A 15,404-nucleotide genomic window follows, 5' to 3' on the forward strand; every position below is an offset into this window, starting at 1 on the left:
TCAGAGACTTTGTCCAACCAAAACGGCATTTTTGCTTGAAAAATGATCTACACAATTGTCAAAACAATTGACAAAAATAGTCATACTTTTCGGTCAATTAACTTATCAATTAATCAACTAATTGTTTCAGCTTAAATTCCAATTGCTTCAATTTTATTTATCATTTATGACAAAAAAGCATCAAATTCTGAAATTTAAATCTGGAACCAGCAAATGTTTGGCATTTATTACTTGAAAAATGACCGAAAGGATTAACCATTTATAAAAAAAATTAATTTAAAAAAAATAGTTGCTGATTAATTGTCTGTCTATTTACTTATTGACTAATCAACTAGGCTTATTATTTCAGCTCTACATTTCTGTTGTGGCAAACTAACAAATTTCGGGCATGCTGTAAGTAAAAACCAACAAAATTAGATTTACACATATATGAAGAGTTTGGTCTTATGTAATCCATCCAACAGTTGTGTGCTACCTTGCCTAGACCCAGTTTTGTGATTTTTGCACATGTGATACAAATTAATATTCTGATGATGTCAGCCACATAACCCAGTACAACTACTGTAGGCCGACTGTGAATTATAATGACCTCATGTTAGGTGTCATTAGCTCTTGTACAGTTGATTAAAAACTGTTGAGTCTATTGAATGAAAGGTTTCCTGGCTGTGGCGTGTGTGTCACTTTGCAGGATAATAGACGAGGAAAAGCACAGGTTTGCATGTGAAAGAAAAACATTGTGGATATATCACACCAGCCATGGTGAGACATGAAACACAGGCTCATCTGTAGCTCGTTGGTGAAGGGCTCGATCAGCCAAACATTTCAATGCATTTCATTCACACACCAGACTGACATCCGAAACGCTTTTTCCAATTATCCTGCAGCATGCTCGCCAATTACGCAGAGATTGAGATGTATTTTTTTTTTTTTCAGCTGTGGTAATTTGTAATTAATATTAATGCTGGCATTCTTTTATTTTGCCAGTTGTAGTTAGTTAGTTAGTTAGTTAGCAATTCAGATGGATTTGGATGAGAGAACATAGCATGTTGGACCTTGTGGGGTTGCTGTGTTGGAGTAGGCCGAGGCTCTGTCAGCCATGTGCAGCCGTCTGTTGGTAAATATGATGAACAAGCATTTATACTTACTCATACTAAACTTGAATACAAAAAGCAATAAAAGTAAAAACCTACACCACAGTGGACCTTTTTCACAGCAGACATTTTGACTTGTCATAGTAGGAAAAGCACAGCTGAAATTGATAAACTTAACGATGGCTCAATTCCATCAAGTGTCCCAGTAAGCTAGTTCAGTTAGTCAGCATGCACAATACCAGGGCCTCTCCCAAGTGGAATGCAGCCATCATTAATGGTTTTGAATGCACCTGTACTTTTCCTACTATGATATGTCAACATGTCTGCCGTGAAAAAGGTCTATACCCTTTATGTCTACAATTAGCAGGAGTCCTTTTACTTGGAGAAACTGTAACCAGGACAGAAATATATGCTTTTTACCCAGACCAGAGTAACTGTGAAGTCCAAAAATACACCTGTTAAATATATCTCAGGAATAGAACAAGATCTCAAATCAAAGGTCAGGCAAAGGACTTTGCAAAGTGTGTGTTAGAAGAGTCAAACTTGGACAAAATTGACCACCATTAGACTGAGAGCTGGCTTTAATGAGCCACCTGATGCTACTGCTATACCTTCTCTTCCCTACCTTCTCTTTCTCACTCGGTTGTGTGTTGCATGTCCACACAGGAGGCGGCCACAATATCGCTAAAGCATTTCTTCACTTACTTTTCCACGCACTTTTGGTCCTGCTCTTCACCCACCAACCACTTCAGGCTCTGACCTGTTTTAACTCAGTCCCAAGTGGAAGCAGCAGAACAGAGATGTATCAGAGGGAATAAAACGGGCACAGCTACTTGCTTTTTCAGGGAATCCGTCTCGCTCTTGAGAAGCCAGTGGCACAAACGCCAGCCAGTAACAGGCCTCAGAGGAGAAATGTTATCCTCTAGCCTGGCCTGCATTAGGTGGAACAATCCGTTTTTGTATGGTTTGGTTCTACCTGGCCCACCTTCTGCTTCACTCCTTTGTTTCGTCCTTCTCTCATTCGGTCTCTCTTGCTCTCACCATTAGCTACAGTAGTGAAAGGAGATGGTGAGAGCCATGCATACCTCTCAATTTCAGCTCAACTGCTTTTTATGGACCTGGAGTAAAAACATAGGCCTAATGCCAATGTATATGTAGGCCTATGTAACAACTTGTCAAAAACCTACTCTTATTTCATAACCAGCACATGCCTTAGCTATGCGCAATGTGTCTCTCATTGTCAGTCACGCGGCCAGGCTATGATTTCAGTCAACAGAACAGAGGAGCTCCTGTATCTACCCCCCGTGTCTAAGCTTATCCCCCCCTCTCTGACCACTTGTCAGACTCATTACAACGAAAAAAAAGAGGAAAGAGCCGCTGCTCGCACAACAGCAGACAGCGAGAGAGAGAGAATGGAGATGTTCACCTAAAGCAGCAGCACAGCACTCTTGAGAAACCTTTACTGTCCACCGGCCTGTGTCTGTGTGTTGGCACGGCTTCCCAGGCTTGTCAGACTGATGGAGTGCTTAAACTGGGACAAGAGAAGAGGTGCAGCATTTGCTGCCTGGCTAGAGTAAATATTATGGCGCGTTGGCCCAGGAGTTGTACTGAAACTCTGCTCTGTCACAGAAAGAGGCAAAGACACACTGGACACACTGCAGCACACAGCGTATGTGTCGTAAAGCAACTTCAGGTACAACAGTTAGGTTTTTGCTTTTATTGCAAGAGCAAACATGATGTTAAATGTGTTAGGTTAGTCATTAGGGGGAAGTATTTGCTGTGGCGCGAAGGTTGGGCGATATATACAGTGAGATTGTATAAATGTATCAGTCCTCATAGATTTAGATTTTGTTTCAGGAAAAGTACAGGGGTACATTTAAATTGGTTGAATTCCATTTACAGTGGCTTGCATAAGTTTACACACCCATGCTAAAGTTGACTAAAAAGAGGAATAAAAAAAACATCTTTTTGGAAATTGATGGGGTATTTTCCATAAGATCATCTCTCAATGCACATCAAACCAGCTATTAGGTTAACTGAAATAAAACCATGCCAATCTCTAGGTATGGTGAAGGGTATGTGATGATGTGGGGCTATTTTAATTCCAAAGGCAAAGGGAACTTTATCAGGATGCATAGTATCCTGGATCCTTGTGGTTCTGGTATTGTACATGTCCCGGCTTACTTTGACACTTGAATAGAACAAAGCCATCGTTAATGTTATTAGGAACTACTATCCCTGTATGGATATGATATGATTTCTATGTTTGTTGTCGGTCTGGCTAAGGTTGAACTCTTTGTAAAACATGAACAAACACAAACAATGAATGCCACAGAACTTTCTTTTATTATCCAGTTTGACAGTTATAACGGAAAAAGAACATAAATAAACTACTTTTAACGTAGATTTTCTTTAGGGCTTTATTATGTGGTATTGGATCGGTGCATAAACTCCAGTACTTCCCGATACCAACATTTTAGGCAGTATTGGAGGCGATACTGATACTGGTATCGGTATCAGAACATCTCTATTAGGAACACCCATTCTTTTCCTACTATAATAAGTCAAAATGTCTGCTGTGTAAAACCATTTTGGGCAAAGTTGCAAATTAATGAGCAGGATTGTGTGATGGCATTATTGTAAGTTTTGCATCATTTTGATTTATCGGGTCGGAGGTAATACCAGGACAACGATATATTGCCATATCGATATTTTGTCCCACCACTACTGTATTCGTTGTTATTTCTGTGTTATTTTATCCATACACAGTTTCTCAATATCATGATATATATTGATAACATGACATACAGTAAGATAACATAGGCTGTGATAGAGGAGTTTATCCATATTGTTCACTCCTATGTTGCCGTTATTCCAAGGTGCGAATTTTAGCTAATGTATAAAATATAAGCATAAAACAAATCAATACAAACACTCAAGACAGACTTTTATCATCCCAACAGGAATTTTATACGGCAACATTAATATGTTGCGTGATATAGGAAAATGTCAGAAAATGTATAGATAAAATAATTGTCAAAATCCAGCGATGAAACCTGGAAAATCAGGTAGTTCATCACAATGTAAAAGCAAATTGTAAAACATACTGTAAATTAAATATTGCCATAAAAAAGTCCTGCTCATTGAATTGCACTTTGAATATTGCCAGCAATTGCTTAATCACAGATATTAAAGTGGTATCTACCTCTGTATTATCGACATGGCGGTATATATGATCGTATTTCCAGCAGTGTTTTATACTAGAGGTGGGCCACCTCGCTTTAAAGAAAAGACAGCCTCCTCTAACGTCATTAAAACATTTTATGAGATAAAGCATTAACCTCAAGGCAAGAACAACAGAAGCACTATTTCAATGTCTCATTTAATGAGTGTGAACTAAATTAAACATGAGATGAGATGTGTCAAGATATGTGTGGCTTGCTCACAAATTTGGCTAAACATTTCTCTGGGGGGGGGACGCTGTACCACTAGCATATTGTAATGCACTGACCAGCGAATACAGAGCACTGCAGACCAGCAGAGCATGGCTTGGCGCTCAGTAGTGCAGCATGATGAAGCAGAGGATGAATCTCTGCCCTGTCACAGGTGGATATGCAGCTCTGAGACTCCCTGTGGCTTTAACTGCGGCTGAAGTCATCACTTCCCCTCCCCAGGCTTTCAAATCCCCACTTTCCAGGAAGCTGAACCACAGCCAGGCACTCCTGCTTACAGTAGCCCTATGATGGGAACTGATAGCCCCACAATGAAATCAAATCCATTGAAAACTAATAACCTGTTACACGCCTCAAAAAAACGTCCTTCTACTACTCTTCTGTCTTTCACTTTTGCTCAGCCAGTTTTTCAGGCTCTGTGGTCGAGCGCTCTGCCGCTGGCACAACCCTGTGTTTGAGAAACCTTCGCGCTGCTGTACACTGCTCAGCCTGTGTGCACAGTTTGTGTTTATGCAAGCATGTACGCTCACATCTCACTCCAGTCTTTTTGAGTTCCTCCTTTGACAAACTGACTTGTAAAGAAGGCTTATTCACATCACTGAGAGTAGGTCAACTCCCACCTCCAGGTATGCAGGCATGGGCAAGCCTGTGTGTTTGCCAAACCGTATAAGGGCTTGGTCATTTGTATGTGTTAAGGATTCCTTTTGGCCTTAACATGCATTTAAGAGAATGTGAGCCCTTTAGTGTTGCCCAGGGTTATATTATTGTTTTGATGTATTTAAGATTGCCTACGATGTGTAATACTGACAGAAGGCTGTTTGCCAAATCTGTTGTAAGTTGAGCTATAAATGACGTAAGACTTGCAAGCTGACATCATGGCATTATTTATATCTCTAAATTTGCTTTGGCGAGTATGCCCGTGATGAATGTTAAGCATCTGGAGGGAGTTGCGTAAGGTGTAACTCTTATCCCCGTGTGTGTGTGTGTTTGTGATAGTTAGTGTGAGGGTCTTAGCTGACTCGCCAGACTAAGCTTGTCCCATTGACACACTTCAGTGTCTACAGGAGCAGGCAAGCCTGAGAGCAGCACAGCCCAGCTGTCCTGTGGGTTACATCAACATTGTGCAACGCCCCACTGTGGTCTTCCATGTGGCACTGAGCGACTCAGGCCGATTCCAGCTGGAGTCGCCAGTGCTAAAAGTGTTTTCACTGATTGCATTGTACAGTGGAACACATGCAAACGAGTAAGAGGATGCAAAAGAGTCTTTAAGTATTTGCATGCTGGAATATTCCTGAACCTTTGGTTCCTTTATTGCTTTATTGCAGTGGTTCCCAGACTTTTTTATACTTGTGATCCCTTGATAAGAAGCAGTGTCTATTTAGTGCATGCCTATGAGTTGTACGGAGTTCATTTGAAGAATTTCTTTAGAGGCTTGAAGAGTAAAACCAGACATTATTTGACAATAAAAACTAGCCAAAAACGGACAAAAGTCAGAGAAATAAGCAATTTTGTTTCGCAAAGGTTAATTTTTTTTCATTTCCTATTCTGGTAATCATTTTGTCACCCTTGACGATGGGAATCATTGCTTTGGAACAAAAACATGTGCATTTGACACAACAAAATAAACAATCATATTATTATTATTATTATTATTATTATTATTATTATTATTATTATTATTATTTCTCCAAAGTGATTGGATGGCCTTGAAAGAATTGATTTTGGAATGATATATAGCGGCAAAATTAACAGTGCACATGTTTCATCAAGGCAAGCATTAAAAAAAACAGAGGAGGATTTTGAAGAAGATTTTACCAGGATATCCTGAGTGTAAAAAGACTAATAAAGAGTAATAAAAGAAGCTGTCTGAGCATCTTGCAAAACATGCCATTTTTGATTTCTTGACCTGACTCCTTGAATTTGAACACATAACTGATTTGTGTGTCACTGAAGCATCCCCTGTATCCTCTGCGTTATAACAGGCTCATGAGTTATTTATTTATAGCTGTGTTTGGCTTTGTAATAGTCTGCCTACTAGCTGTAGCTTTTATGTATAACCCAAGTAATAGCAGCTTGGCTTATGGATTCACACAGCCTAGCATTATCCCTGCACACAACAATAGCTCTGGGACTCTGGGTCTATTTTTAGCCTGCTCCTACTCACAATTTGATGTTTCAATACACACAAATCAAAGCCCTTCAAACAGATGCTGCCCACACACTGGAGACCCTTTTGAAACTTAAAAATCTATCAAGGCTGCTCACATTTCTCAGTGCACTTCCTTCAGTGGGACTCAGAAGGGAGTCTCTGTGCTTTGCTAATCTAATATTCACTTTAGTTCTACACTAAGAACTAAAAGAGTTAGCAGAAAGCCGACTGTCCCCTCTCTGTCTCCTCTCCTCTCTCTATGTGCTTTTTCTTTGTCTTTTTCAGTCTCTGTAGCCCTCTCTGGCTTTTGCTTCTCCACTTCACTTTGCTGTGATTCTCTGACAGGGAACAAGCACCCCCGCGGCAGTGTTTCCGGGTGCACACCTCGTCTTCCTCCGGGCAGAATCCTCATTTAAGCAACTCTGTCAAGAGACACATTATGCCTGATGAGATTATTATTGAAATTTTGCTGCTAGTTTCTCTTTGAGAGAGAGATGCTCGGGCCACAGGTGACACCACACACACAACCATGGATGCACATCCAAAGCTTGTGTGTGTGTGAGGGTCTTGATTCTCTTTCCCTAGGTACAGCTTCCTCCCACCGACGGGCCCTTTTGAGAAATTCATGTGTAAGCTCTGCTCAGGCTCCAGAGATTAATGTTGTTTCACCGGGAGACCTGAGAAAGTGATTCATATACAAATTCTCTCATCCTCTACTGAACATACACACGGCTCACACATTCGCAGCAGAATGAAAGGATAATTCATTTAGACTAGAGTCATATATTCATAAATTTGGTTAGAATGTACTTACCATAGGGTTGCCACAAATTCAAACCAGAATTTGTTTGCAACCCACATAATTAAATCCTAAACTAAACCATAGAATTGATGTGCTTTCCTTTTTATTCACATACTGCCGCTACCTCACTAGCATGACAAGCTTTAGGTGACCTCAGATTTGTTGTCTTGTGTTACTTTAAGGCAGTTGCATTTTAAAAAGGAAGTAAACAGCCTCAACTTTATTAAAGCGCTCATATTATGCTTTTTGGCTTTTTCCCTTTCCTTTATTGTGTTTATATATCTTTTTTGTGCACGTTATAGGTTTACAAAGTGAAAAAGCCCAAAGTCCACCCCAAAGGGACTTACCTCTTAAATAATAAGTTACCTTATCTCCAACAGAAAACACTGTTCACAAACTGCTCCAAACAGCTCTATTGTAGTCCAGCCTTTACTTCCTTGACGAACATGCGTCACTTTGTAACACATGTTATAATGCTCGCCTAGCTGCTAGCATGGTACTCCCTCATACTCTGCTTCTGACTGGCTAGTAGTCCTTACCTAGGTACTGAGCATGTGCGACTCCCAACAAAGATGGAATAGAAGTGAGATTTCTCACTCTGTAGCTAAAACAGAGAGCTCAACACACAGGGTGAAAAGAGGAGCTGCAGCAATGTGCAATACAACAAAAATATAGTGTTTTTTTAAAATTAAACTATGTAAACTTATTTTGATATAACCTTTAAATACAATTATGAACCTGAAAATGAGCATAATATGAGCACTATAACAATTTTTCCATCTATGGTGTTGATTCAAAGTGGTTTGGTGTCACGAATACCCATTTGGTTAATTAGTTTCCTCCAATTTGCGATAACAATGAGACCACAATTTCCTAGTTTACTTATAGGACAGGAGCTAGACCAATACATAGGCCGATATAAGTAACAAGATCTTGCATTGGTTGAAATGTCAAAAAATATATATTTGAGGTAAAAAACAGTGTCTCTATTATAGTTTGTCTACCAAAGAGCACAGACAAATACCTCTTATTATATGTAAAATGTTACGCTTAGTATTCAGTTCATCGATACTGTAGTTGTATCAGGCTAAAAAATCCATCTTGGGTTAGACTCTTCACTCTTGATAAGACAGCAGAGCATTTTACAGATGTTCTTTGCTCTTACACAGTGAATTTCAGATTTGGACAGATCATTATAGGTTGAATATTAAATAATTTCACACATTTGAATAGTGGTTTGAGTTTTGGATAAAAAGTGACGGCGATGTAGCGAAGTCTGACGGGAAAAGAAATGTTCAGTCAGACAATCAGTCAGGTTGTACACAGGCCAACAGATTACAGTATCTAAACCACGTAAGAAAAATATGTGAAAAAGTGAGCGCTAATGATCCCACATTGTAGCCTGGTTTTTTTATTTATATGTATAATCAACTAACTAACTGGCATCTTTTTAGCCATGGAACCGTATTTCCAAATATCTTTTGTGAATGCCATTTTACTATAGCTTATTAGTTAATGATGGCTAAAACTATGATAGCAACACCCGCGTTTTGCTATACTATATGCTAACTATACAACCACAACACACACGGCATGGTCCCAGCCATCCATACAGTCAACTCCCAGTAACCACTCCCTGCACTCTGTACACCTGGCGCTTTGTGTCGTGTCCAGCAGAGAGATGGAGGCTGGTCAGTCACAGCCTAAACACAGGAGTAAATACTGGCCTCCTGTCAACTTCAAACGCTCTGAGGATCACTGAAGGGCGGAGGAGGGGCAGGCGGCGCTCTTTTGAAGCTCTGCTCCCGTCTTTCTCTTTGGCCTCTTTCTATCCCACCTATTTTCCATCTTTCCTTCGCCCCTGCCCCCCTTTCTTTCAACCATTCTACTTCCTCCTTGTCTTTGTCTTTACTGCCTCTCCAAAAAAGCATCTCTCCAGCCCCCTCAGTATTCCTCCTCTCACTTATGTACCGACCACGATGCAGATTTCATTTTGGTGATGGGTAATTATTGGCTGCCTCTATATGTGTGTGCAAGTGCAACCGGCAGCAGTCAGATGGGCTCTGTCAATGACAGCATATGGCATGTGTGAGTGACATGGAGACTATAGTGTAATGTGTCTCGCAGTGTGAGTGCCTGTGATTGACTGACAGGGACGTCCACTGCTTCGTGTCAGCTGTCCTGCTGGGCGGGAAGGCTTTGCCTTCCAAATTCTGAGTAATAATAACAAGGGTTAAGTTTATTTTACTCTCATCCTCCTCATCATGTTAAGAGGCAGCTGTTTGGTTTAAGGACACTTCAACAGGCCAATGTTTCCAAATGATGTTGAGATTAGGAGTCGACTAACAGATTCAACAACAGTTTCAGTAATTCATTTATTGTTTTAAAGCCACAGTGATCAACATTTTTGTATTAACAATGGATCAAATGACTCATTGTAATTTGGAAGGTGTTGCTTGTAGTGATGAACCCACAGAGAAATATCACCCAATTGCAGTTCCTCTCAGCTATATGGAGAATTTTAGCATATTTTAGCTCATTGCTTTGGTTTTCTGGCCCGCAACTTTACTGTTTTTGGTTCATTCTCAACACCCTCATCTACAGTCACGGCAGGCAGCTGTTTCAATCCAGACAAGCTCTGATATACCCACTGTGTGTGCACTACCTGCCCAGCACCAAACAGCAGACAGACAATGTTAGAAACTAGCGGGTGAGCATAATGAAGCACTTAGCAGCTGAAGAGCCAGATATTTCCCTCAGGAGTTGCTGGAGATCAAACCAGAGGAGTTGCAGAAACACAAAGTGAATGGTAACGTTGCTCCGTGTCTGCTAGATGTGTAAACAAACAGTCGCGTGTTTGCTAACATATTTAACATTTCAACTTTATAAGGGGATAATATGTCAATGTCGTGTCAGCAGTTTATTCCGTTTAGCTGTGTTTTTTGCCCCCAACGTCGCCTTCCAGGCAGCGCTGCCTAGGAATTAGGCACTGGTTATGGTTAGGGTTAAGGTTAGGGTTAGGTGCCTTGAAGGCAGCGGTCGCAGCAATGCCTGGAAGGAGCAGTTGCGGGCAAAAAAACACCATTGAGCGTTTATTCCGCTGCCCCCAAAGCGGCAAAAAAAAGATTAATACCACTTCAGGTAATTTATCAAATACTAAATACTTTTTGTACAACTGAATCCCCTTCAACTGTTTTTCAGACATAATGAGTGACAGTTCTGTTTGTTGCTCTGGCGTCTTACGGTGGGAATACATCCTTATTTTTTTTTCACATTTAAGAACAATTCATTTACTAATCAGAAAAATAATCAATGGCATTATATAATGAAAAATGAAAACACTAACTTATTTGCAGCCCTGCTTGAAACCAGGTCATCTTGTTGATTTACCCACTCAACATATAATGGCTGTGGTTATGTTTAGCCCTGACAGAAACACTTACGGGGTTGAAGTAGTAATCTGCAACATTTTCGTGTAAAAGCTCACTTCACTTTCTACTCATGTGTTACGACTCAACCTACATTTATGGCTCTGAACACCAGGTGTGACATTAGCACTTCCGTGAAGTGAAACGATGTGTGTTTGAGCTTTCCTACCCCGAGGTCATATACTGGATGCCCAGAACGTAGCTAAATGCATTTTTCTAAACAAATAAGTCTAGCATTGAACACCCTGCTCTAAAGTGTTGGTACTGTTTGCAACTACAGCATTGAATAGATGTGCAGATCCGGGTGTCCTCTTTGTAGAAAAAGCAAATCTCAAAAGCTGTTGCAATGCTGGCAGAAAACACTGGATGAAACATTTTACACTGATTGGCCCAGTTTGTTTGGAATAAAGAAGAAGATGAAAAGAGGCCAGTTAGCATGAGTGACAGCCACCGTAGCTGAAGGAATCTATAAAATACATTGTAAGAACACCAGTGTTTATGACGTTTGTCTCTGTCCTTGTCCAGGTGAGAGTGCGATGAGGAGAGGTTTCAGAGTGTGAGGCCATGGGCTGCACCTCGGCCAAGCAGGTGTCGGCCGTGCCCAACGATGAAGAGGGACGCGGCAAGGCCTACAGCAACGGAGACCTCTTCACCGGTCAGTATACACACACACGCACACACACACACACACACACACACACACACACACACAAGCAGAGATGTCAATAAAAGCTTCACTGCTCCATTCCACTCAGTTAATTGCTCAGCATAGACCCATTGCCCCGTCTGCCCTCACAATATATTCTCTTCATTATAGCTCATAGTTCTCTGGCAGAGTGTTAAGTTCTTCATTTCAGACAATAACTGTCAACACCGCAGTTTTATTGGAACCATCCATGTTGACAGTTTATGTAAAAGAGAGGAAGTAACCAGTGAGCGAGACTGCAGCGTTAACCGTGTGCTCACTCAGGTGGTACGTTCTTGATATTTTAAGTCTTTGGTACTGGAAAGGAGAGGAGAGAGTAGACTACCCCTTTTTTAAGAGTTTCCATTAGTGATGAATCAATAAGTCCAGTGGTTTCCAACTGAAGGGGCAGAGAGGGGCCAAAGGAACGCAAGATAAATCTGATGGCAACCCTTGAAATGTATCTAAAGAAATGAAGAAGAAAAAAACTTATTTATGTCAGACAAAATTATTTTTAATACCCTTTCTCTAATCTTTGTTTTTGGATTGTGAAACACTGGATAGTTTTACCGCTTCAGGCCTCTAAAAACTATCCAAATAAAAAAAAAAAGAAACTTTTCACAAATCAGACATATACAACCACTGACAAGGAATCACACGTTGACACTGCTTCGCTGTGAAGGGTCACAAGCCAAAAAGGTGGGCAACCACTGGATTAATCACTGGATTAGATGGAGAGACAATTAATCAACGCACATTTCAATAATTGATTTATCATTCGCATTATTTCTCAAGCAAAAATGCCAAGACATTCTCTGGTTCCTCCAGCAGTAAATATATGGCATGGCTTTCCTGCTATTCTCTGTTTTACACAATTTTACAAGGTTTTTTTTAGGGTTTTTGACTTCTTTTAACTTCTGCAAAATTGCGATGGTAATTTTTTCACAAATTCCTGACATTTTACGTGGCTGCAGCTCACGTGGTTAAGTGGGCCATCCATTAATTGTAGGGCAGGGTTAGTGGTACGATCCCCGTCTCCTCCTGTCCATACAGTACGTTAAAGTGTCCTTGAGCAAGACACTGAATCCCCCTATCGCTCCCTGTGTGGGTCAAAACATATAAGTCACAATGGACAAAAGGGTCTGCCAAACATTAATTTAATGGAAGTGATTAATTGAAAAAAAAATCAACAGATTAATCTGTAATGAATGTAATTGTCAGTTGCAGCTCTATTAATAGCTCACAGGCTGTTGTGCAATGTGGGACAGAAATGAAAATGATGATGGGTGGTACAGGGATTAACAGCGATTAAGAATTAGGAGCAACACTCTGGTATAACTGCACACGGGCAAATGGAAGTGGCAGATGACGATCCACAGGAGGTCCTCTCTCTCTCTCTCTCTCTCTCTCTCTCTCTGTCATCCCTCTCTCCCTCTGACCCTTCTCCCGCCCTCTTCAGCCTCTCACCCTCTTCCTGCGACCTCTCTTTGATTTGCTGCTCGCTCTTGTCCCGTCTATTCTCTCTCCGACACGTTTCCCCTCATCCGCCTCCCCCTCCTGCGATCTCCCCCCACCCACCCCCCCACGTCTTGTTTCCCTCTTCGTCTTTTAAGGAGCAACAGAACAAGGCTGTAGATGAGAGGGAGAGATGGGAGGAGTGGAGTGTTTTTCCTTGAGAGAGGAAGGGAGAATGACGTGTGTTGACGCTGCCACTCTTCTCTTTTTTCTCTCTCTCTCTCTCTCTCTCTATCTCTCTATCTCTCTTGTACTTCTCTGTCTCGGTCAGATCGCCTCTTCCCTTCCCCTGCTCAAGGCCTCGTTCTTCCCTTCCTCTTTATCGCCCCCTTTCTCTCTATTTTGGGTCTCTGCACACCCCTCCCTCTCTTCCTGCCTTCATCCCCCAGTGTTTCTTCTCCCCAGCTCTTTTCCTCTCTCCTCTGGCACAACATTAGGTCAGAACCTAATGTCCTTTCACCTCCCCTTCTCTTTCCTCCTCTTCGTCCCATCCTAAAGTGGAATCCAGAGTGCCGGTGGCTAGACCGGACTACTGTTTGAGCTTGTCTGCACGTGCACGTGGAGGTGGAAGACAGGAGTGACCTGGATAGCGTGGATTAGAGTTATCCCAGGCCACAACCCCCAATAACACCCTTTCCTCACGCCCCTTTTTCTTCATGTCATCTTCATCCACTTTTTGTTTATTCTACACTTCTAGCTTTCTAACTCTTTTTTTGCAGTATTTCAGTCATTGTCACATACTGTGTAGTCATTCGTTCCCACTTAACTCGCTGCCCTTTCCAACCCAAGTCAAACTGCTCCACTGCATCCGGTGTACTTTTCATGATCGAGGCGGAAAAAAATGGTCAGCTCTGCTCAGTCAGCCCGCCTACACACATACATCTACCCCCTGTAGACTGTGTATCAGTGTGTGTCCATGTGCTTGTGTTCATATATGTTTGTGTGTTTCATATCAGTGTATTTAGTGAGACAGTGATTCCTTATCTTACTCACGCTGATCCACCTCCAGCAGAGTGTGTGTGTGTGTGTGTGTGTGTGTGTGTGTGTGTGTGTGTGTGTGTGTGTGTGTGTGTGTGTGTGTGTGTGTGTGTGTGTGTGTGTGTGTGTGTGTGTGTGTGTGTGTGTGTGTGTGTGTTCCAGATATTCTGACGGCCCGTTCTGCCAGACTCCGGCCACTAACCCCACCCCCCCACCCCTCTCTCTCACACAATAACCGGAAAAAGGCTGAGCTCCATTACACAAACACTGGAAGACGACGAGGGAAAATAGCAACACTCTCCACAACATCATGCCATTGATGTCTGCAATAATCACAGTCGAGGAGGAGAGATTAGAGTGGAGATAGCTTATGTGGGACTGATTGCGTACGTGGCACCCTAACATGTATACACAACATGGTGGCGTGCAGATTTCACTGTTTCTCTAAGAGTTTATGTTGTTTTGAGGCTGGGGAGCAGCTGAGCGGTTTGACGGTCTGTCCTTCTGGCAGAAACCGACGCTACTGTCTCTCTGAAATGTTTGTATTGTATTGTGGATGGTATTTTTCCACTCACAAGGTATAAAACAGGATCTCTGCTGATTGTTTTATTAGTGCCATCAAGCTGAGTTTTTTTTTTTTTTTTATCATACTGCAAAGTGAGCACCCAGTCGTTGGAAATATTATTACATACACAGTTGAAAAAAAAGACTTGAGTGAACTTTTTATGCTGACCCATTTCAGAGAATTGTTCTTCTTCTTTAGACAACACAAAACCAAACTCACAGCAAACAGTTTTTGTGTACAGTGTGTGGAGAGCAAAATCATTCCTCATTAGGGCAGCACACAGAAATAGAGAAGGCTGGCAGGATAGATATGGCAGTCAAAGGTGAAAGAGCGGCACTTGCACATCCCTCATTATCTTACTCCTGAAGTGCCCTTTAACAAGGCTGCTGGGCTGCTCCAGTGGAGCTGCTTAGTGGTTAACTGAGGTTAACTGTAGTTGTACTGGGAAGCTTCCAGGTGTGATTGTCATGTTCAGCGAACTAACCCAAGTGAAATCAAGGTTAGATATATGCACTAGATAGACTGGCAACAAACATGCATCAGTTTTAGTCAAAGGAGAGGACTGAAAAGAATTCTAGATATTATGGTTTGTGTGTACCAATACATAACCATACACAACCATAATTGGGACAAACTGTTAATCTGATCCATCTGCAGTATATTTGTTGTGAGTTTGGTTTGGGAGTTGTGTGTCCTGAACTTCTGTTGAGGTCCACACATGCAATCAAAAGCTAGAATA

The 15,404-nt window shown here is 41.5% G+C and overlaps 1 protein-coding gene across 1 annotated transcript in view; it reads left to right on the plus strand.

Moving 5' to 3' along the window:
* The window catches only part of zgc:92140 (uncharacterized protein LOC447854 homolog), a 28,215-nt gene that overhangs the window by 3,092 nt on the left and 9,719 nt on the right, over nt 1-15,404 (plus strand). The window contains exon 2 of the mRNA XM_031318312.2: nt 11,448-11,577. Within this exon, the coding sequence (XP_031174172.1) occupies nt 11,487-11,577 (91 nt within the window). The 5' untranslated portion in view covers nt 11,448-11,486. The remainder of the gene's footprint in view (nt 1-11,447; nt 11,578-15,404) is intronic.

This window comes from Sander lucioperca, chromosome 11 (assembly GCF_008315115.2).
Source record: "Sander lucioperca isolate FBNREF2018 chromosome 11, SLUC_FBN_1.2, whole genome shotgun sequence".
NCBI lineage: Eukaryota > Metazoa > Chordata > Actinopteri > Perciformes > Percidae > Sander > Sander lucioperca.